The 21,322-nt window shown below is 47.6% G+C and overlaps 1 protein-coding gene across 2 annotated transcripts in view; it reads right to left on the reverse strand.

Annotated features, from left to right (window-relative positions):
• Nucleotides 1-6,232: 6,232 nt before the first annotated feature.
• The window catches only part of LOC109245396 (solute carrier family 22 member 1), a 29,870-nt gene continuing 14,780 nt past the window's right edge, over nucleotides 6,233-21,322 (reverse strand). The window contains exons 7-11 of one of the 2 annotated variants that reach the window (XM_053904302.1): nucleotides 20,540-20,754; nucleotides 17,572-17,680; nucleotides 10,267-10,379; nucleotides 8,859-8,958; nucleotides 6,233-6,793 (exon numbers count right to left, since the gene is read on the reverse strand). In XM_053904302.1, coding sequence (XP_053760277.1) covers nucleotides 6,727-6,793; nucleotides 8,859-8,958; nucleotides 10,267-10,379; nucleotides 17,572-17,680; nucleotides 20,540-20,754 — 604 coding nt within the window. In that variant the 3' untranslated portion in view covers nucleotides 6,233-6,726. The remainder of the gene's footprint in view (nucleotides 6,794-8,858; nucleotides 8,959-10,266; nucleotides 10,380-17,571; nucleotides 17,681-20,539; nucleotides 20,755-21,322) is intronic. The other variant, XM_053904303.1, reaches the window with a different exon arrangement.

A 21,322-nucleotide genomic window follows, 5' to 3' on the forward strand; every position in this document is an offset into this window, starting at 1 on the left:
TTGAATTTTTCTCGTTCCTAAGACTCGCATGGCAACCCTTGGCAGAATCCGGAGTTTGAAAACTAAATTTAATTAAATTAACTTATTTAAGCAAATTACAAGGGAGGGACTAAAATCTGGACTTCTGCAGCATGACGACACGGCTCCACGGGCCCTTGCAGCAGGCAGAGCGGTACCAGAGGGAGCCTCAGCCACGGAGTGAAATTACGAGCAGTTTCAAGACACTTGACTGAAAGTATCAATTGGAAATGACACAAAAATCAGACCACAAAAGCCTTACTTTCCACAGGTCGACTACCAACCGTTTAAAGAAGACTGATCCACGTTGTATTAACGATATTAATGGCTGGGATACCAGAGCAGATGGAAACCAAACAACCTGGAGCTTTGAGCCGGACGGTAAGTCACGGAGGGTGTCTGTGAGCACCGACGTTCGGAATCAGAAGTGACATCAGCACCCGAGAAGGAAGTCACAGCGCTGGGAGACGGGGAGACACAGAGCTGACTGATATCTGGACCAGGCAGAGGTAACATTTTCATCATGATTGGAGGGTGTCCGAGGCATAGGCGCAAGCTGACAGGCTTTCTCAAAATTAGGGTAACGGGGTGACCGAGCATGGTCCTCTAAATAGTCCCGACCCTCCCTCCGGGCCTCACGGCTAGAAACACAACTAGAGTCTGACGTGAAGGGTGGGGGACAGGACCATGCCTTACTAACTTCTCTTCCCAGCTGCCCTCTGGCTCTTCAAAGACCCCGTCATGACCCTCCTGGGCCCAGCAAAGACTCCATCTGATGTCACCAGCCAGGGTCTGTGTGAGAGCGAGCCACCCACACACGCAGTAAATTTCTTTGGGGCCGTGTGGCTATTGTGATCCCTTTTGTTTTCAGGTGTGGGGAGGACACACAGTGAAGGACTTTGTCAGTTTGTTGAGAGGATGTTCTAGACCCCACCCAACCGCACCCGCCATTGCCACAGGTGAGCTGTGCCAGCTGCAGGACACCTGTCCATCTTCCACGTCCTCACTTCTTTCTTGGCGACTGAAGGACACGGCGGCTCAGGCGTGGGAACCTGACCTGTGAGGGCTCACCTGACCAAACGGGCGCCTTATTCCCACATCCTCCTTCTAGCTCCCGTTGTCCCCCCATCTTAATCTAGAAAGAAGCTTTGAGCTTTACATAAATCGGGGCAGCCAACTGGCTCTTTGTTTCCTTGTCCCCTTCCTATCTCTGCCTTCCCGAAAGGTCCTAGTGGGGCACATTAGCTAAACAAAAGGCCATCCGGTCCCTGGAATCAATTATGTCACTCCCCAGGGGGACAGCAGCGTTGGAGACACAGACCATTCCCCTCCATTCAAGCTTCCGAAGGGGCAGAAGGTAAGAACCCTTTCTCTTGCATTTGAGGGTTAAGTACAGTCCCTAGTGGAGAGGGGAGTTCTTGAATTAAAATGGAGCACAATTTTTAACTCCTATGTTTGGCAAATGTACCTATTGAGGGATTTCAAATGCGGTCATGCACGTTTGGGATGATTTTGTATGTAATGCAGTGTCCAATGTGAAATGTAATATATATGTGTAGTGTGTGTGTGTGTGTGTGTGTGTGTGTGTAGAGAGAGAGAGAATGAAATAAATTCATAAGACAAATAGGATTTGGTTCGGCGAGTAGAATATACGCCTTCTACACAAAATGCTTGGAGGCACAGCAGTGGGTCCTGCACGGTCTCGACATTGTGACAAACACGAGACAGAAGGCCCCAAGGTGGTGTTTGGTTCTTGAATAACGTGCGTGGCTCAGCTCATTACCATGAAGCCACTATCGAAAAGTCAGATCTGTGTTCCCAGAAATGGACAAAATGTTAACTCAATAAAGTGAGTTGCCGCCCGAAGGGGATGGCCTGTCCCCATCAGTTCCCGGGGGCCCCAAAATGTAAATGTGTGAGACGCGGGGCCTTGTGTTTCTGTGACTGAGTCTTCTCCAGCCCCCACCCCAGCAGGCAGTGGAAAACTCCATCTTGCCAAGTCGAGGGAGACTTGACCCCTTCCGGTTTCTCTCGGAGAATTCAGGTAAAGCGGGGGATTTAAGCTTTCCCCTTGCCCAGTCTCCCAAGAGGGCGGCACGTTGGGCTCTGGAGGCCTCCTTCGTGTCGTGACGCGGAGGGAGCCGGTCACTGGTCAGCCTGTGTCCCTGCTGGCGTTCCCAGGGTCTCTCTCCCCTCGCGGGGCCAGCTGACGGTGCACACCCAGCCCCATGACACGATGGCCGTACATGAGTCACATCACGCTCCTTTCACCAAATGGGAAGCCGTCGGGGGCTCCTCACACGGCCACATGAGGAATCTGTGCGGCTGCCGCCTCGTTGGCTACCGACGCCCAGCCCTCCACGCCATGGTGGTGTGGACAGTGCCCTATGGGTGTTATGGCCCCTAGGGCAGTGGGGCAGGGACCTCCTCCCAGACCCTTCAGATTTTTGTGTTGAAGGGTCGGGCCACCCGCCAGCTACAGCACGGACAGCTGGTTGTCCTCCAATATCCAGTCCCATCACTGCCTCAGTGATGGAACCCCAGTGTTATGTGAGGGCCACAGCCCCCCGTGTCCCGTTCTCTCTCGATGTGCTGGCCAGTGGGACACAGAGCCGCGTGCCACGTCCAGAAAGTGCCCCTAAAGGAAGACCGTCCTTCTCATCTGGGCCCTGTCTCCCGTGGTGCGGGCGCGTGCGGTGGGGATGGATGCGACCGGGGGTCCCGGCCGCAGAGGGAAGTCCTGCCCAGCACAGCCGTGGGGGGGCACCTGGGCCCCGCCCTGTGCCACCCCACCAGCTCTGGGGCAGGGTGCCCTTGAAATTCTTGAAGATGAGACAAAAATATCTTATCTGAGCCCCTGATATTTGGGAGACTCTGGTAACTCACAGGCCAACTTCGCCCAGACTTCACCCCCTCGGGAGCCAGGGCAGAGGAGGGCGGTCGGGGCCCAGGATGTGTTCTCAAAGACCGGCACGAGTCCTCGGCTTTTCTCGTGGTCTCTGCCCGGCCCAGGGCACGTGTGTCTCTCCCATCGGCGGGTGGAAGACGGCCTTTCTCCTGTCCTGAATCTCCGCCCTCGCTAGTGGGCCGCCCGGTGCCAAGATGTGCGTCGTCCGCTTTCTGGCTTTACTGTGACCGCTCAGCGTGGGACAACAGCTGCTGTTCACGTGGCGGCCAGAGTTGGGGTTCGAAAGGAGAGCAGGGGGACGTGCACGTTCTCGGTGCTCCAGAACTCAGCCTGCCCCATATTCACCGTGGCCCCGGGTTCAGAGGAAGGACGGAGATGCGCCCCCCGGGGGCGAGACCCGGTGGGGGGTGACCAGCTGACGCTCCCTCTACGGGATTCCGTCACGCGGTGGGTTTTGACGTGATTTTCATTTTGTGTGTTTCTTGGTGGTTTTAAACTTCAAACATCAAGAGGCCGGAGTCAGGAAGGTGCAGTCTGAGAACCGCGGAGAACCCGCTCCCCAGCTGCAGAGAGGTGCCCAATGTTGCCGTTGTAAGGACAGTGCCCCTCTCGGGGTGGCCCCAGAGCAGCGCCTGAGAACTTCCAGCTCAGACCAACCAGGAGAGGCCTCAGTCTTCCCCACAGAAGAATGGCTTTACTGTTTCTGGGTTTTCTGTAAATAATGAATGAGCCTACTATTGCCTGGACCTCAGGAGGAAGTACAGCATCTGGTTAAAAATGCAGATGGGAGGGGCGCCTGGGTGGCTCAGTCGGTTAAGCGGTTAAGCGTCTGACTTTGGCTCAGATCATGATCTCTCAGTTCATGGGTTCGAGCCCCGTGTCAGGCTCTGTGCTGACAGCTCGGGGCCTGGAGCCTGCCTCGGATTCTGCGTCTCCCTCTCTCTCTGCCCCTCCCCTGCTTGCACTCTCTCTCTCTCTCAAAAATAAATAAACATTTAAAAAAAGTTTTTTTAAATGTGGATTTGGGGGAGAGACCTCAGGTCCTCCACTTACTACCTACTGACCTTGGACATGCTGGTTAACCTCTCTTTGTCTCCATTTCCCTTTCTCTGCACTTAGGGAATATTACCCAGTGTCATGGAGGTGCTGTGAGGGTTTCATGAGATAATATAAAATGCTTGGGATGGGAGGCACCCGGGTGGCTCAGTCGTTTAAGCATCTGACTCTTGATCTTGGCTCAGCTCATAATCTCATGGTTTGTGTGTTCAAGACCCGCGCTGCGCTCTGTGCTGACAGCATGGAGCCTGTTTGGGATTCTCTCTCTCTCTCTGCCCCTCCCCTACTCATGCACTTGCTCTCTCTCTCTCTCTCTCTCTCAAATAAAAATTTTAAAAATGCTTGGGATGGTACCTGGTACGGAGCAAGTTCTGGATAAATCCGAACTATAGTTTTTAATAGTCTTGTTGTTTCTCCGAACTCCCAAGCAACCAGATTTTCATAGTTCTTTCACCCCCAAATCAGATTTGCCCAAGAAAGCAGCAGGTGCTGCAGGGAGAGATTTGGGATTAGTCCGGCCCAACATCTCCAAAAACCAACCGTGACACGCATGCAGTTTAAATGTGCACATCTTTCTCACAAGTGGGGGAAAAAGGTAACACACTTCACTCGGACAGGAACCCAGAACAAGGTTAATGCCACCCACAAGGCTGAAGAAGTCAGTGAGCGAGCGGGGACTGCGAAGAACGGGCCCTGGGAACGGGACCTTAAGACCACTGCCCAGAGCACGTTCAGGACTTCCCTCTGTCCTTCCATTCAACCCATAGGCCTGTGGCAGGGGACAAATGGATAATCAGAAAAGCCAGGAATGGAAGTCTCTAAGACCCAGAAACTCATTCGTAAGAGACCACGCCTCTTAGAATAGTCCCCCCTCTTCATTTTTTATGTTTAGAATGGAAGCTCGTAATCTCTCCTGCGATCTGGTCCAGAAGAGCTAAATACAAGGCCCAGTTCCTTGCTTCGGCAGCACGAGCCACTTACCGTCTCTGAATTTAGCTTTCTCGAAGCTTTGAAATGGAGATGATAATATCGGCTTTAAGATGTTGCCGTGACTGAGGGAGTTCCTATCTACGAATGTGTCTCGAGATGGCCTTTGAAAAGTGTCCTTGTTTAGTAAGCCTAAGAGGTCTCTGATTTGCTCCAGTGACATCTTGAAACATCAGTCATTCAGCCTTTAGCTGCACAGAGGAGGCAGAGGTAAGACAGACAATAGGACACGTTGCCCTTCACAAACAGATGCAGGGAGTGAGCTGGTGGAGTGGAGATGGTTGACACCCACGTGCATGACAGATGTGGGGACCACGTGGCATGGAGGCTGGTGTGACGTTCCTGGGTGATCTGCAGCTTCTGTAACCCCAGAACCCACCTAGAGGTGGGTGCCAGGAGGTCATGGATGCTCAGATGGTTAAGGAGCCATAAAATCAATAGATGGAGATGTGGGAACTACTTCCGGGTCAGAGCAGAGTCCAGACTCTTCCCGTGACTTCATGCTGCCTCTCTAAGAACGCACCGTGTTCTAGGCACAAGGCTGGAAGGGAGTGCTTCCTGCCCTGCTGTCACCACCCCCTACCCCCCATGTGAAGTGGGTTCCAGGCCCTGAACTGTCAGCACAGAGCCCGACATGGGGCTCAAACCCATGAACCATGAGGTCATGACTTGAGCCAAAGTCAGATGCTCAACTGGCTGAGCCACCCAGGCACCTACCCCCGACTTTTAAATTCTTTAAAATAGAATTTGGCAGACGAGAACATTCTTTTGTTTGTTTGCTTGTTCCAAGTTGCCAACATCCATTCTCAAAGGAAGATCAAAGACTGCTCAGGCCCAAACCCATGGCCTCACGTCCCTGAGACCATCACTTAGCCGAGCAGGCCAGAAGTGCTGACAACACGGCCCCATGCCTTTCCCCAGGCCTCCGATTCACATTAGAAATATTTTTTCCCCAAGGTGCTCCAAAGCAAGGGTATTACGTTGTCTTTGGTTTCTTTCACAGGGAAAGAAATTTTAAAACAAAGGTTTTTGTGTATTCTAGGAACGAAATCACCTCTTCCACCAGAACTTAAACCAGTTACTACATAACTGGTGGTAAACTGAACTCTTTGATATATTTACTACAATAGTTTATAGTTGGCATAGGAGTCTACCTTCTAGAATCACCAACAAGAATGAAAACCAAGAGTGAAACTGAATACAACCTTCCTCGAGCAAAGGTGGCAGAAACCGCTTCCTAAAAAAGTTACAGTACTTCTGGCCTGCGGATGAGGATCACGCTTTATTCCATGAGTCGTACGTAAACGTGATTCGGGTATGGTCTGACGGGAGAGTCTCCATGTTTGAAAACCAAGTGCCCTTCAAGAAAGCTACACCTTGAAATATTTTTGCCAAGATAAATACTCCCAATACAAAGACATTTTCTTTCGGAGGGAATGAAACAACACAGATTCTAGGAAACCAGTTACAGAGGCCTCTTTTATAGCCATATTTAAACTCGATTGGATCTTCGAAATACTTTAGATAATTAAGTAACTGGTAACCACCAACAGCTCCTGCCAGGAAAGTAGATAAGAGAGGCCAGGGCTTTGGGAGATTTTTTAAAAGAAAGAAAATAAAGTAAAACGAGGCATATTTGGTATTGTTCAGAATATTGGTTTAGGGGCAGGTAAGTGAGGAAGAGCACAGAAAAGTAAGGGCTTCTAAGCGTTTCTTCGGATGCAAACCCCATCTTTGATCTCAGCGAAGCATCTCTCTCACGTGCCTGCACGTTCTGCTGTTTGGGTCTGAAGGTAAATCGTGTTTTCTTTGGCCTTTGCTATCCTGTAACCGCCAAAAACAAAAATGAGCATTAAAATAAACAATGTTTTGACTAAGAAACTATTGCAAAAGAGAGAGAAGGGAAAAGAAACTATTGCAAAATTGTCCACAGGAATATGTCTCAAAACAAAAGGAGAAAAGGAGGGTAGCAAGGAACACAAAAAGGACCAGCAAAGGGATATCTCAAGAGATGACCCGGTGCTTATCAATGAATTGTAATGACATAGTTTAAAATCTGATAATCAGGGGCGGCTGGGTGGCTCAGTTGGTTAAGCGTTCGACTTCGGCTCAGGTCATGATCTCACAGTTTCATGAGTTCGAGCCCTGCATCGGGCTCTGTGCTGACAGCTCAGAGCCTGGAGCCTGCTTCAGGTTCTATGTCTCCCTCTCTCTCTGCTCCTCCCCCGCTCATGCTCTGTCTCTGTCTCCTTCAAAAATAAATGAAAACATTAAAAAAAAATTTTTTTAATCTGATAATCAATATTAGCTACCTATTTGGGACCCAAAAAGGCATATTGTCATCAACTAGAAAATGCGTTTACAGTTAAAATAGAGTGTCCCAGGGCACCTGGCTGGTGCAGTCGGTTAAATGTCTGACCTTTAATTTCAACTCAGGTCATGATCTCACGGTCATGAGACTGAACCCAAGTCGGGCTCTGAGCTGACCACAAGGAATGTGCTTGGGATTCTCTCTCTCCTTCTTTTCTGCCCCTACCCCCCACCACTCGTGCTCTCAATCTCTCTCAAAATAAATAAATACGCTTTAAAAAAAAAATAGTTTTGTCCCTTATCAGTACGGAGACATCCAGAATTTGTCAAAGTGAGGTTTATGAAGCACTTATGAGCTTCATTGGCAGAGCTTATTAACAGCACAGATTCCTGGGTCCCACCCCTCATTTACAAAATCAACAAACCTAGAAGGCTCGGGAATCTGCATTTCAGTAAGCTTCTTCTTTTGTGATCCTTCTGCATACTAAGTTTTGAGAATCACCGAGGAGTTTACAAAATATGCAAGAAGAATGGAGAAAATCTAAGGTTTATCGAACACCTACTACGTGTGGGGCACACGATCAGTCACTGTCCCCCCACCTTATCTCACTGAATGTTCCCAGCAATCCTCCAAGGCGAGTATTAGTGTGGCTATTTGTCAGGCAAGGAGGTAAACTTCCTGTAAGGTTCAACGACATCCCCAAAGTCATGTGGCTGAGTAGATGACTGGATTTGAGCCCAGATCTCTTTGACTCCCTAGATCATTCTCTCTATGTCACAGGGACTCATGCTCTTTCTTATGGAATCCACAGAGCGAGCCTGGAGGGGGACCCGAGAGGCTACCTCCTCAAGCATTGCTTATTCCTTTCCTTTTTTATTGCTGTAAGAGAAAAATCTGAGACTCCATTAAAGTCCTTGTCCCTGTCACAAGAATGAAAGTTTTAAGTCCCTCTTCCTTTGTAAAGAAAGTCATTAAAGAGTCAGAATCAACAGGGGTGCCTTGGTGGCTCAGCTGAGTGTCCAACTCTTGATTTTGGCTCAGGTCATGATCTCACAGTTTCTTGAGTTCAAGCCCCGCATCAGGCTCTGTGCTCAGCGCAGAGCCTGCTCGAGATTCTCCCTCTCTCTCTCTGCCCCTCCCCTGCTCTCACTCTATCTCTCAAAATAAATAAATAAACATAAAAATTTTTTTTTAAAAAAAGAATCAGAACCAACAATTGCTAAAAGGACAGAAGACTGATTTAAAAATAGCTCCCAACTCAGGGCAGTTAGCTCCTGGTGAGCTAGGGACTCGGCCCTTGTTCAGTCAGCATCTCAGACACATGTTCTCAGTCCCACAGTTCAGAACGGCTAACTGCCAACCAAAACCATATATTCGTGCTTTCCAATCTTTCCTCACCCAAAGCCAGTGGATATTTGTGTCGTGTTTCTCTCTACAGCAGCTCTGGTTTAAATAAATAAATAAATAAATGCACAGATATCTGTGAAGCTCCTAAACCACTAAGATAGAGGAAATGGAGATACCAGGGGGCAGGTGTCACTCACGTGAACCCCGAGTCCCCAGGCACCACAGGCTCACCTCCCAAGGTTCTCTGCATCCTCGATGGTCTCTGGCAAAGTGACCCCTTTGGTCTCAGGAAGAAGCAGCGTCACCCCCCCGGCAACCAGGCCCAATATCGCTTCAAACGAAACAGAGTTCACACGGAGCCGTTAGAGCACAGCCAACACCATGTAGGGATGCCGACCGCTAGCTAAAGGGATGGCTAGATAATGCACCTGTGAGAGACACTGGGTGTTTAGAAGTCGGGAACATCTAGGAAACAAAAGTTAAAGCAATAGGATCACTGGGGAAATGTCAGAGTGACCAAGGGGAATAGTGGGGCGCCTGGGTGGCTCAGTCCGCTAAGTGTCTGACTCTTGGTTTTGGCTCAGGTCATGATCTCACGGTCCACGAGTTCCAGCTCTGAGTTGGACTCTGCACTGACAGCATGGACCCTACTTGAAATTCCCTCTCTCCCTCTCTCTCGACCCCTCCCACCCTCTCAAAATAAATAAATGGGAATAGTGCCTTCATTTTACTTCTACATAAGAATAACTTGGACAGTAACTGATGTTTAAGTGTTAGCAGATTGATTTATTATATATAATGTATATTCCATATATTATAGTTATATATAAAACTATACACATTAGATAATTGCATTATAATGTATTGTTTTATATATAATATATATAATAGTTACCATTTATAAGCTATAATATATACTATAGTTACTATATATTAATATTACATTACTACATATTTGATACGAAGCATAGATAATATATTTGTGGGCAGTGTGGGCCTCTCTCGTTTCTCCTTCCCCATCCCTCCTCCCCTAATTTCTCCCTTCCTCTGTCCCCCGCCCTCTCCCTCGTGCTATGCCTGGGCCCCCGCACAGCACCTCTCTGCACGTAGATGGCCGTTCTGCCTTCCACCAAGTGGGTCAGCAGGGTCTCGGAGGTCCCAAGGTCTCAGTTTGGGGAGAGAAATTAGAGTCCCCTCCTCCTTCTCTAATCCAACTTCATCACTATCACAGCTGATACGAAACTTCGATTCCCATTTGTCCCTATTTCCGCTGTGAAGCAGCAGAGTGATAATTCAGCATCTTTAAGCCTCCAGCAATTACATGTGAAATGCACAAAAATTAGGAGTCAAATTCGTAAGAAAGGAGGAGGCTGTGTCAACAGAGGCCTCTCAAATTCTGTCCTATGAGACAATTATTGGACTCCGGAGCCATAGAATGTAAGCCTCTGGCCTGCCTTCCAGGAACGGCCTCCTATCTTCCCGTGGAGCAAGACAGAGCGAGCCAGGAGACGGCGACAGGGAAGGCGCCACCCTTGTCATCTGTAAACTCACTGGAGGACATCATCCGCTCATCAAATAGTTGTTGAGTAATCGTGCTGGGCTGGGAAGAAGGAATAATAAACATCCCAGGAAGTCTTACCAAACAAAATGAGGGGCGAGCCTCGCCAAACCTCCATCAGCCTGAAGACCAGGAAGGGGGTGATGATCCCGCCCAGATCACACAGGGAGGAGCACACCATCACTCCAAGGTTCCTGACAAAATAGAGAACAAAAAAGATGCTGCTTCTGTGATCCAACTTCCCAAAGGTTAACCTTATCCTAGAGCAAGCACAGGGAGGGGAGAGAGGCTGGCATAGAGTTAATCCCCAATGGCCAATGATCTTCAGTCAATCATGCTACATAACAGAGCCTCCATGGAAACCCCGACCTGTGGGGTTCAGAGCTTCCAGGTTGGTGAACATATCCATGCACTGCAAGGGTGGCCCACCCCAACTCCGCGGGGACAAAAGCTCCCGTGCTTGGGACCCTTCCAGGCCTCACCCTAGGTACCTCTTCATGTGGCCGTTCATTTATATCCTTTATTATGTCCTTTATCATCAACCGGTAACTGCAAATAAGTGTTTCTCTGAGTTCCATGAGATAGAGCAAATTATTGAACTTGAGGAAGGGGATATGGGAGTCCTGATTTAGACCCAGCCTGGCATCTGAGGTGGGGCCAGTCTTGTGGGACTGAGCCCTTACCCCGTGGGATCTGCACTAACTCCATGAGGTTACCATCAGAATGGAACAGGATACCCAGGGGGTATCTGGAAAGTTGGAGAACTGGTTGGTGCAAGCTGAGCTCTTCCTTCCTTCCTTCCTTCCTTCCTTCCTTCCTTCCTTCCTTCCCTCCCTCCCTCTCTCTCTCTTTTCTTTTCCTCTTTTCTTTTCTTTTTTTTTCTTTTCTTTCTTCTTTCCATGAAGACATAGGGAAGGGCAGAGAGAAGGTATTAAGGATGGGAGGATGAAGAAGCCTAGAAGAGAATCAGAGAAATGATCCTACCTGAAAGGATTCTCTTCTTCCCTGGTGATAGTCTTTGCTCTGACATCTACTCTGTCTTACATGAATACGGCCACTTTTGACTAGTGTTTGTATGGAATATCTTTTTCCATCCTTTTACTCTTTTTTTTTTTTAAGTTTATGTATTTGTTTTGAGACAGAGACCGCGTGCGAGCGGCAGAAAGAGAGAGAGGGACAGAGAATCGAAACAGGCACCGTGCTGACAGCAGACAGCCCAGTGCAGGGCTCAAACCCATAAACCATGAGATCATGACCTGACCCCAAGTCAGATGCTGAGCCGACTGAGCCACCCAGGCGCCCCATCATCATTCTACTCTTAAACTATCTCTGCCCCTATATTTAAAGTGAGTTTCTTGTAGCCAGTATACAGTTGGGTATCACTTTTTTGTCCAATCTGACGATCTTTGACTTTTAATTGGGGTGTTTAGAACATTCATACTTCTTCTGACTGTTGATAAATCTTGCTTGTTCAGTGCTGGGTATTTTTGTATTCCTATAAATAGTCTTGAACTTTGTTTTAAAAACATGGTTAAGCTAGGAACAATAAACTGGGAAACGTTTTATCCTCTAGGATATGACCTAAGCTTCTTCTGTGATACCTATTTGCATCTTGGCTGGCTATATCATCTCTCAGTGTTTGCCACTATACCTGTAAACATATTTATGATTTATTTGATCAGTTTTCAACAGGATATTTCTTCTTAGCTGTAAAAAGTATATTGAGGGAATTATATGTAAAAATTATCTATCCATGTTTTATGGAAAGATTATAATAGCAAGAGTAGATGTTGAATTTATTAAATGCCTTTCACTGCCAATGGAAATAATACAGAACAGTTTTAATTTGTCAGCTTTAATTTATTAGCTCTATAAAACTCTTTCAATTTATTAGCATGGTTTATACCATTAGATTTTCTAATACTGGACTTTGTGTTCCTGAGTAGCTCATCTTAGACATGATATATTATTACTTCAATGTCCCACTATTCTGTTTGATAATATATGGTTTAGGGCTTTAATCAAAATTCTACCAATAATATTTACCTATAGTTTCCTTGTTTTCTTGATCTTTGTTGTTCTTTGATACCAGTATTATGCTAGCTTTATTAAAATTTTTAAAAAATCTTTCTCCTTTTTCTATCGTCTAGAATAGTTTGAGTATCGTTGGAGTTTTCTATTAATTACATGTTTTGTAAAATCTCCCTGTGAGACCATTGTGGATTTCCTCTTTATCATTGTTTAGGGACTTCCTTATCTTATTAAATACATTTTTGGCATACATTCAATTTTGTCTGATAAGATTATGGCTCTTGCTATATTTTTGTCTGCATTTACTGATATGTTTTCATGCATTCTTTTCTTTTCAACCTTTCCAAGAAGTTGTGCTTCAACTATGAGCAAATTGTTCAGTTTTGCTTTGTAATCAACTCAAGGAGTCTCTTTTTTTAAATAGAGGACTTGAGTCTCTTTGTGTTTATTTAAATGTCAGAAACGCTTGGTCTTAATTCTGTCGTTAGCTTTTATGTCATGGTTTTTACCACTTCTAGTGTCTTATTTTCAATATGTGTTAGTTATCAGTATTTTTTTCTGATAATTTGGAAGGTTTGTATTTTTTTAAGTTTATTTGTTTTTTAGTAATCTCTGCACTCAGTGTGGGACTTGAACTCATGACCCCCAGATCAAGAATCCCATACTCTTCCCACTGAGCTAGCCAGGTGCCCTGGAAGGCTTGTATTTTTATTCCAAATGTTACTTTTATAATTTTATTTAATACATGTAATACTGTATTTCTTTAGACAGTATTCATTAACTTCCTATTATAAACAATTATAAAATTCGTGTATTCCCACTTCCTCCTCAAACCATCCCTGCCTGCACTGATTTTAGTTAATAGTATCATTGTTTTCGTGTTTCTCCTTACATCTTAAAATATACCTAAAACACTATGCAATTTATCAGCTTTTAATAATACATTTTTCCCCCAAGCTGGAGAAAGTACACAAAGGAAATCAGCTTATCACACCACATCTGACGTTCCCTCTCCTTTCCTGTCCCTGCCTCCGTTAGTTCTGCCTTTCTTTATTGTCAGATTTCTGACATTTTCTGCTGTTTGTACTCAAAACCACATACCCTTTAATCCCCCATTTAATGATTATCAATCTGATATCAAGTAGATACTCCCCCTAGATCTGTGACTCAAACCTTCAGCCCAGTAACTTAATAGAATATTCCTTATCGCTTCCTTCTGAGTCGGTTTTTCCTGTGACACCATGTGCCACTTCAAATCATAGAGTCAACCATTCTTTTATTTCTAGAAGTTTCCTTGAAGGTTTTTTTTTTTAATTTCTTGGAGGTTTTTTTTGTTTGTTTCACTCTTTCTGTTATCTTTTCTGGGATGTGTGTATGTGCACGTGTGCGTGTGCATGCGTGTGTGTGTGATCTCCAAGACTTTTAAACTCTTTGCTTATTTCCGTTTCATTTTGCAATTCTCAGATCTACCTTGCCTTTCCCTCACTGTATCGGTTCTCCTTTGCACTGCTTTCAAACAGGTTTCCATTTTTATCATCTGGTCCATATTCTGACCCAAGAACTTTTATCTTGGCTTTAGGCTTTCATTTGATAGAGATGACTCAGGCAGAGTTTGCATTTGGTTGTGGTATTTTGGGTCACCGTTTTCATCTGCTTTGTGACACTATTTTGCTCGTGAGTATTCTTCATTTGTCCTTTGCCCTTTGTTCCCTTTCTCCTCTTCTCTCATGGTCTATTTGCGTAACTGGGTGGATTGCTTTTTTATCATCCATCTTTACTACTGGGATCTCTTCCTGTATCAGCCGTGTCGAAGAATTTGTGGAGAGGAGCCAGGCCACGTGCCGGGTCAGGACAGATTCTCTTTTTGACCTGGGTCGTATGCGATCAGATGCTTAACGTCTCTCACTCCCAATCTACAGGGGTCAACAGGACAGAATTGCTCACCGTGTTGGGTCTTTCTCCTCCACCCTGCCTCGCGCACACCGCCATCTCCAAGGTCCCTGAATGGTCTCTCGTGGCCTCGCTCTACCTGTACCACCTTTGGCCTCACAAGGTCGGGGGGATGGAGCTTACGGGTCCAGCCCCTGAAGCCATCCTGTTACTACAAACAAGGGACTGTGGGTTGTACCCTCCCCGGTATGCTTCCTGCTTTGGAAAACTGTTGGCCTTGTCCAAGGGTTACTGTCACCATGTGCATCCCTGGAATCTTCCAGACCCTCTGAAACCTCACTGCATTCAGCAGCCCTTCTTCTCACACTTGTCTTTCAGGGTCATCCTAGGTTTGTTTGTTTGTTTATGTTTATTTATTTTTGAGAGAGAAAGAGAGAGAGCACGAGCAGGGGAAGGGGCAGAGAGAGAGGGAGACACAGAATCTGAAGCAGGCTCCAGGCTCTGAGCTGTCAGCACAGGGCCCGACGCGGGGCTCGAACTCACAAACCTCGAGATCATGACCTGAGCCCAAGTTGGATGCTCAACTGGCTGAGCCACCCCGGCGCCCCCAGGGTCATCCTAGTTTTAAAGTTGGCATTTGCAGCTTTGTTTATTCTCATTTTTCGAATAGCTTCAGTGCCATTTCCAAGAGAAGAAAGAAAAGACGCCGTTATTTTAAGCAGTTACGTTTTAGAGAAGTAAAAAAATGTAATAAGCACACAGAAGCTAGAAGCAGTAGGGAGAGGGAGCTAAGTTCCTTATGGGAAAGCCACATGGTGTGGTGTTTTCTGCACTCAGCCATTCTACGGGCCCTTGGGGACCGCTCAGGACAGCTCTATTACAGGTACAGAGAAGTACGCTATGTCGTTCCCGTTTTCAGGCAGCCCATGCCAGAGTGAGGAGACAAAAAGGAGAGACGATTTCCAACACAAGGCAGAGACTCCTGAAGCCAAAAGAACGTTCTTGACAATATGTGCTGCAGTCAGAAGGTGGCTGTTCATTTCTAAAGCCTCCTGTGAGTAAGAAGCAGGGTCAAGATGGCTTCAATAGTAATTTTTAAATTTGGAGCTCTTGTAAAGTAATAAAGTAACAGGAGTAACCCGTTTTTAAAAAAAAAAAAAAACAGTTTCGATTGGATTCTATCAATTGAAAATATCAGAACTTTCATGACTCTTATTCTTGTGTGTGTATGGATCACATTTAAAGTTTTTTTTAATAAAGTTTATTTATGTATTTTGCGAGTGTGTGTGTGTGTGTGTGTGTGAGCAGGGGAAGGACAGAGAGGGGGGCGAGAGAGAATCCCAAGCAGGCTCCGCGCTCTCTGCTCAGAGCCGACGTGGGGCTTGAAATCACAAACCGTGAGATCACGACCTGAGCCGAAACCAAGAGTCAGAAAGATGCTTAACCGACTGAGCCACCCAGGCGCCCCTAAAGTTATTTCTGAACTTCTGGCTTCCGTTTCTAGTTATTGAGAATCCTTATCAACAGGCTCTCTGCACAAATGGCTCCTTGAGATGGGTTGCTTGGCTTTCTTTCCCATAGGAGCAGGGACTCAGGCCCTTTGACAGTTAACATTTTCAGCCAGTCCCCTGGGTCCGGTGGCCATGACAATGGAATTGTTTGGCCCGGCTATTTTAGACTCCGGGCTCAGGACTGCCAAATGTGGAAGATTTTCTCTTTAATGTGCCTTCATCCCTTTGTACTCAGTCCAAGCAACCTTTTATAGATGAAAGTATGAGACAGAGCCTTTTAATGAAGGGCAGGTGGGGAAGAGGACAGTAAATCAGGGCCACTGTTGCACCTTCTGGCTGACTGATGGGCTCAGATTGCTGTGCAGCTGAGCGATTGGGGAGCTGGAATATTCCTTAGAAACTACTAGCATGATGGCATGAGGAATAGCACACCAGAAAGAGTGACACAGACCGAAGAGACAGTTTGAGGAAATAGACCAAATTCTAACGAAGGTCCGAATTCAACCTTTAAGTAAAGTGGTTAGTTTCTTTTACCCTAAAAATAATCTTCATTTAAAACTAAGCCTCCTAAAACACAGATGGCAGTAAGTCCATACAAAGATGCTCAACATTTTTAGTAATTAGGAAAATGTAATTTAAAGTCACAATAATACCACTACTTCTCAGAATGACTTCGAAAAATAAAAAATAAAGAATAAAGAAAAAGACAACTCACAATACCAAGTGCTGATGAGGATGTGGAACGATAGGATGTCTCACGTGGCTGGCGGAACGCAAAATGGCGCAGCCTCTTTGGCAAACGTTCTGACGGTTTCTTATAAATTTAAACACACACTTACCATATGAGCCACTCCTAAGTTTGTGGCCACGAGATACGACAACACGTATCCACTCAGAGACCCGTGCCTGAATGTTTATGAGCAGCTACACTGTAATCACTCCAACCTGGAGACAGTCAATGCCAATACACTGGGCAATGGATAAACAAATCGTGGCACATCATTCACACGCCGGAAAAGCACTCAGCGCGCACTCAGAAGGGGCAGAGCACGGACGCAGGCGGGCAACTACGTGACGTCCCCCGTCCCGCTAAGTGAAAGGAGACAAACACCGAGTCTGCCTGCCTTGTGACTTCATTGACATGACATTCTGGAAAAGGTAGAACCAAAGGGACAGAAATCAGATGAGTGGTTGCCAGGTGCTGGAGGTGGGGAAGGGACACGAGGAAGCATTTGGAGATGATGGAGACGTCTCCATACCGATCGTCGCGGCAGGTAAATGAACACACATATAATAAAAATTCAGCAAACTGTGCGTGTTAGAGTGAACTCTGGTCTGAACCTGACTTGGAACGATAAGTCCTCCAGGCCTGTTGCTACGTTTACGGACAAGCATTGTGTCATCACGGGAAAGGCACGGGCTTCTGGTGGGCATCAGGGCAGACGCCCTGCCACTTTCCAGCTGTGTGCCTCTTGCGAGTCCTGTATCCCTCTCTGAACCTCAACTTCCTCATCTGTAAAATGGAAATAATGACATTGGGGGCGAAATGGCACAGCTCTAGAAATGCTTCCTGTGTCACTGGGCCAGTCGGAACTCTGTCTACGCAACGTGTGTCTACAGGCACGGATGGAGCTACGGGAGTTCGTGCCACTAGCCGTGGGCTGGGCTGAAACTCAGTCTCCTGCTCTCTCCCGTCTCTATGCAGATGCCTTTTCTCTCATGCCTGCCCTCTGCACAGTCTCCTCCAACCTTTCCATCTCACGTTCTCTCCTACAATCGGGTGTTGACGCGCTCTTTGATGCCCAACCCCCGCCTCGATGTCCCAACGGACCTTGGGGGAGCCTTGAGGAATTGTCTTAGAAGTGCCGGTCCTCGTTGAGCCTGGCTGGTGCACAGCTATTTCAGGGGCTACCCGACCTCCGCCCCCCCACCCCACCCCGCTTTGTGCGCCCACCTGACGAACGTGGGATACAGCTCGGCGTTCACCAGGCACACGATTTGGAACACGATGGTGATTCCCATTCGGCCGATGCAAGCTACTGTGATGTTTAGCCAGTGCAGATCTGGACAGGAAACACAGAGGTGGGGATCTCACATGAGGACTGCGGTCACAGAGTTCCCTCCCTCGAGGAGTCAGGTTAAGAAGCTTGGCCTTTAGAGCTGGAAGGGCCTGAAGGACTGTCTTGTCTAACTCTTTCCTTCTGGGATAAGTAAACAGTCCTCAGAGGTCTCAGAACTTGACCGTGACACATGAAGGGGTCTCCTCTGTGCAGGGGAAAGAACATGCATTTGGAGTCTCAGCTCTGCCTCCTGTCAGCCACGTGACTTCCTTCTTTGTCTCTTGGTTTCCGGAAACACAGTAGGTACACGAAAAATGCAGCCCTTTAGGTACTATCCTGGAGCCGACAGACCAGATTTCTAATCTTCCATCTAGGGTTCATTTCCAAACACATTTTTAAAACCAAAACCCTTCTCCAGATAGTCCCAGATGTGAGCATTAGGGAAGCAAACCTTGTCTCCGCTTAGCCGACTGCTGCGGGCTCTTGATTACATGACGGTCCAGGAAGCCCGTCCCCTGTTGAGGACTGATCCAAGAATTGGGCACCTTCACCTGCTCCACCTGGATCGCCCCAAACACTGACACACACAAGTGGCTCCTGTGACATGCCAGGTCACTTAGAAAGCCTCTTGGGTCACAGCCACTATGCCATCTCAATCCCTGGCCCCAGATATTGGCTGCTCACGGAAGCCTGCTCTGTTTCACTCCACCAGCGTGAGGCTCCCAGGAGAGAGGACACGGTGGCCTTAGGAACGAGCTGGCCACAAGGTCCAGCCCAGTCTCCCCACCTTGTGCTAATCAAGGACACGCCCCAGCTTCCTAAAGAGAAAAGATGAAGTTTACTCCGTACATAGAGGGAGGGCCTTGCACACAAACTCTGGGGTCTTTAATCTGTTGAGCTGTTCAACTGCCCCGGCTCCCCTTGGCACTGTGGGGCCATCCCTGCCCAAAGCCCCCAGTGCCTCTCTTCCACACTGGGGTACAGTCCAAGGCCACCTCCTGCTAACTGGGCCTCCGTCCATCGCTCCTGCCCCTGCTCTCCTGATTCTGGGTGCAAGGATTCCAGCTGTTCCTTGAATGCTCAGCTCTGCCCTCCTCGGGGAGACTCCCACTCCTGTCCCCCCCCGGGAAGCACATTCCCTAGACGGCAACACGGCTCATTCCCCTCATTCAGGTCTCCCGAGGCCACCCCTGACCACCACACCAAGGACTAAGCCCGCCACGCTTCGCCTTCTCTTTTTCCCTCTAGAATGCAAATTCTGCAAAGCAAGAACTCTCTGCTGAGATCCCAGGGCCTAGATGCACACTGGCCACAGAGAAGGTACTCGAAATACTTCCTGGACGAGGGAGTGAGTGTTTACCATCTAATGTGACAAGGACTAAATCGAGGCCAAGTGGAGAGGGTGGGGCTGTGAGGGGGGCCTGGGAGGATGGGACCACAGAACATGATGCCTGGGCTCTGCCTGCCTGATAATTGAACAGTCTCAGACCTCAAGCTCCCTCTCTGTACCCAGTACTGTTACTTAAAAAACAACAACAACCACAACAACAAAACTTCTCATTTATCTTTCCAGGATCCTAGAAACAAGAAAATGCGGGAGAAGGTGGGTAAAATCTATTTCAGATGGCCTCTGCCCCTTTCCCTGTCTTCTTTGTCCTCTCACCATGCAAGGAGGGGGGAGAAAACTGAGCTGCCTTTTTCCACCTCTTTTTATTTATTTTTTGTATTTATTATTTTTTATTTTCAGCCTGATCTATATCTAGCCTGTTCCTTGAGAAGACAGAGTTCAGGAAACGCTTCCCACAATACCCTCCATAAAAGCTTACCAAAACAACTCACTTAACCAACAAGGCCAGAGCGCAAGCAATGAAACCAGAGAGAATAGCAAATCTGGTTTAACAATCTTCCCAAAGGAACAAAGAGGAAAGGCAATTTGTGCACTGGAAATTAAAACTGACGAAAATGATTCTGTTTTGGATTATCCTGGATTGTAAGAATGAAGGATGAAAGCACACACCCACCGAAATGGCTGGTGTGAAAAAGACTAGCCACACCCCGTGTTGGTGATGATGTGTCACAATTAGACACGTGGGCATCATCGGTGGGAGTGTAAATTGGTCCAACCATTTTGGAAGCCTGTTTGCATCTACTTAGGGGTACATATATGCCGCCCCGACCCAGAAAACACACTCACAGATCTGTACCCAAGGGAAATCGGTGCCCGCACCATGACAAGACAATGTGCTAGAATGTTCACTGCAGCTTAGATCCCAAGAGGCAGATGCTGGAAACCACACAAGGGTCAGTCAGCAGTGAGACAGGTAAGTGGCAAGGGATTCATACGGTGGAATGCTGCACAACGATGAAAAAGCACATAAACTACGCTCCGGTGTGATGGCATGGATAAATCTCACAGATGGAATGAGTGAACGAAGCAAGACAAATACACAGGGCACATCTCGTATGGTTCCTTTCGTGTGAACTTCAAGAACCGTTGGAATTAACGCTCAGGGACAGAGGTCAGAGCAGCGGTGATCTGAACAGGGGGGTTGAATATGGAATGTCGGGGACCATGGGGGAACCTCCTAAGGTGCTGGAAATGTGCCACGTAATCTGGGTCATGGTACCCAGATATATACCTATGGACAAACTCATCAGCTTTTATACTTATAATTTGCTCATTGAGTGTATGTTATACCTCAATTTAAAAAACAAAAACAAAAAACGAAAAAAACCCCTTGTAGATGAAGGTAACACCCATCTTTGTCTTTGTTCTTATCCCAGGGGCTCATCGAGCAGCGAAAACACTGTTCCCACAGTTGGATAATTCAGTTCCCTAGAAGATGATGATGGACAGCTCACCGTGTGAGATAAAAATCATGGCGAAGCAGGCTGCCCCCGCCACCAGGTTTGACAGGGCCAACGGGCAGATGAGGCCGCAGTGGTCAATGGTGACGAGGATGATGAAGGCCGCCGGGAATTCAACCAGAGCCGAGTACAAGAAATCCAGGTAGAGGTTCGCACCCGTGGCGCCCACGTGCATGATGAGGCCCTGGTAGAGCACAGAGCTGGTGAACCTGGGCACAGAGGGGAGGCGGAGTGTAAGGCAGAGTGTCTGTGGGACAGCAGGGAGGGAGGATTCTGGCAGCCAGGACAAAGGTCCCTACGAGCTGGAGAGGAGCGTGGGTCCCTTGATTTAGAATGTCCGAGAGCAATCCGAGAAGAGGGGATAATCGTCAGCAAGGACGTCCTAGAGGGACCCTCGGGGATCAGCTCCTCTCAGATTTACGTGAGACGATGACTTCCAGGACATAAGCACGTGTCCCAGAGACCCTGACTGTTTCCTGCGACCTAGCGGCCTGGCCCCACGCGGATCCCTGCACGGGCCTTACTTCGTCTAATCCTCCGGCAGCTACAAGGAGGCGGGCGGGAGAAGGTGGGTGAGAAGGTTCAGTAATCAGGCCCGCTGTATGAGCCGTGTGACCCGAAGTAACTTAGCTAAGCCCTCTGTGCCTCAATTCCCTCATCAGCAAATGGAATAAGGTCTTCCGGGAACACTCAGGCAAGTCCCATCCCGCCCAAACATGGAGACTCGGGCAAAGCGACCTCTCCCTTGTTCCACCCTGACGAGGGGACAGCCGTCCT

This window comes from Panthera pardus, unplaced genomic scaffold (assembly GCF_024362965.1).
Source record: "Panthera pardus isolate Hobbes unplaced genomic scaffold, ASM2436296v1 HiC_scaffold_17, whole genome shotgun sequence".
In the NCBI taxonomy this organism is placed as follows: Eukaryota; Metazoa; Chordata; class Mammalia; order Carnivora; family Felidae; genus Panthera; species Panthera pardus.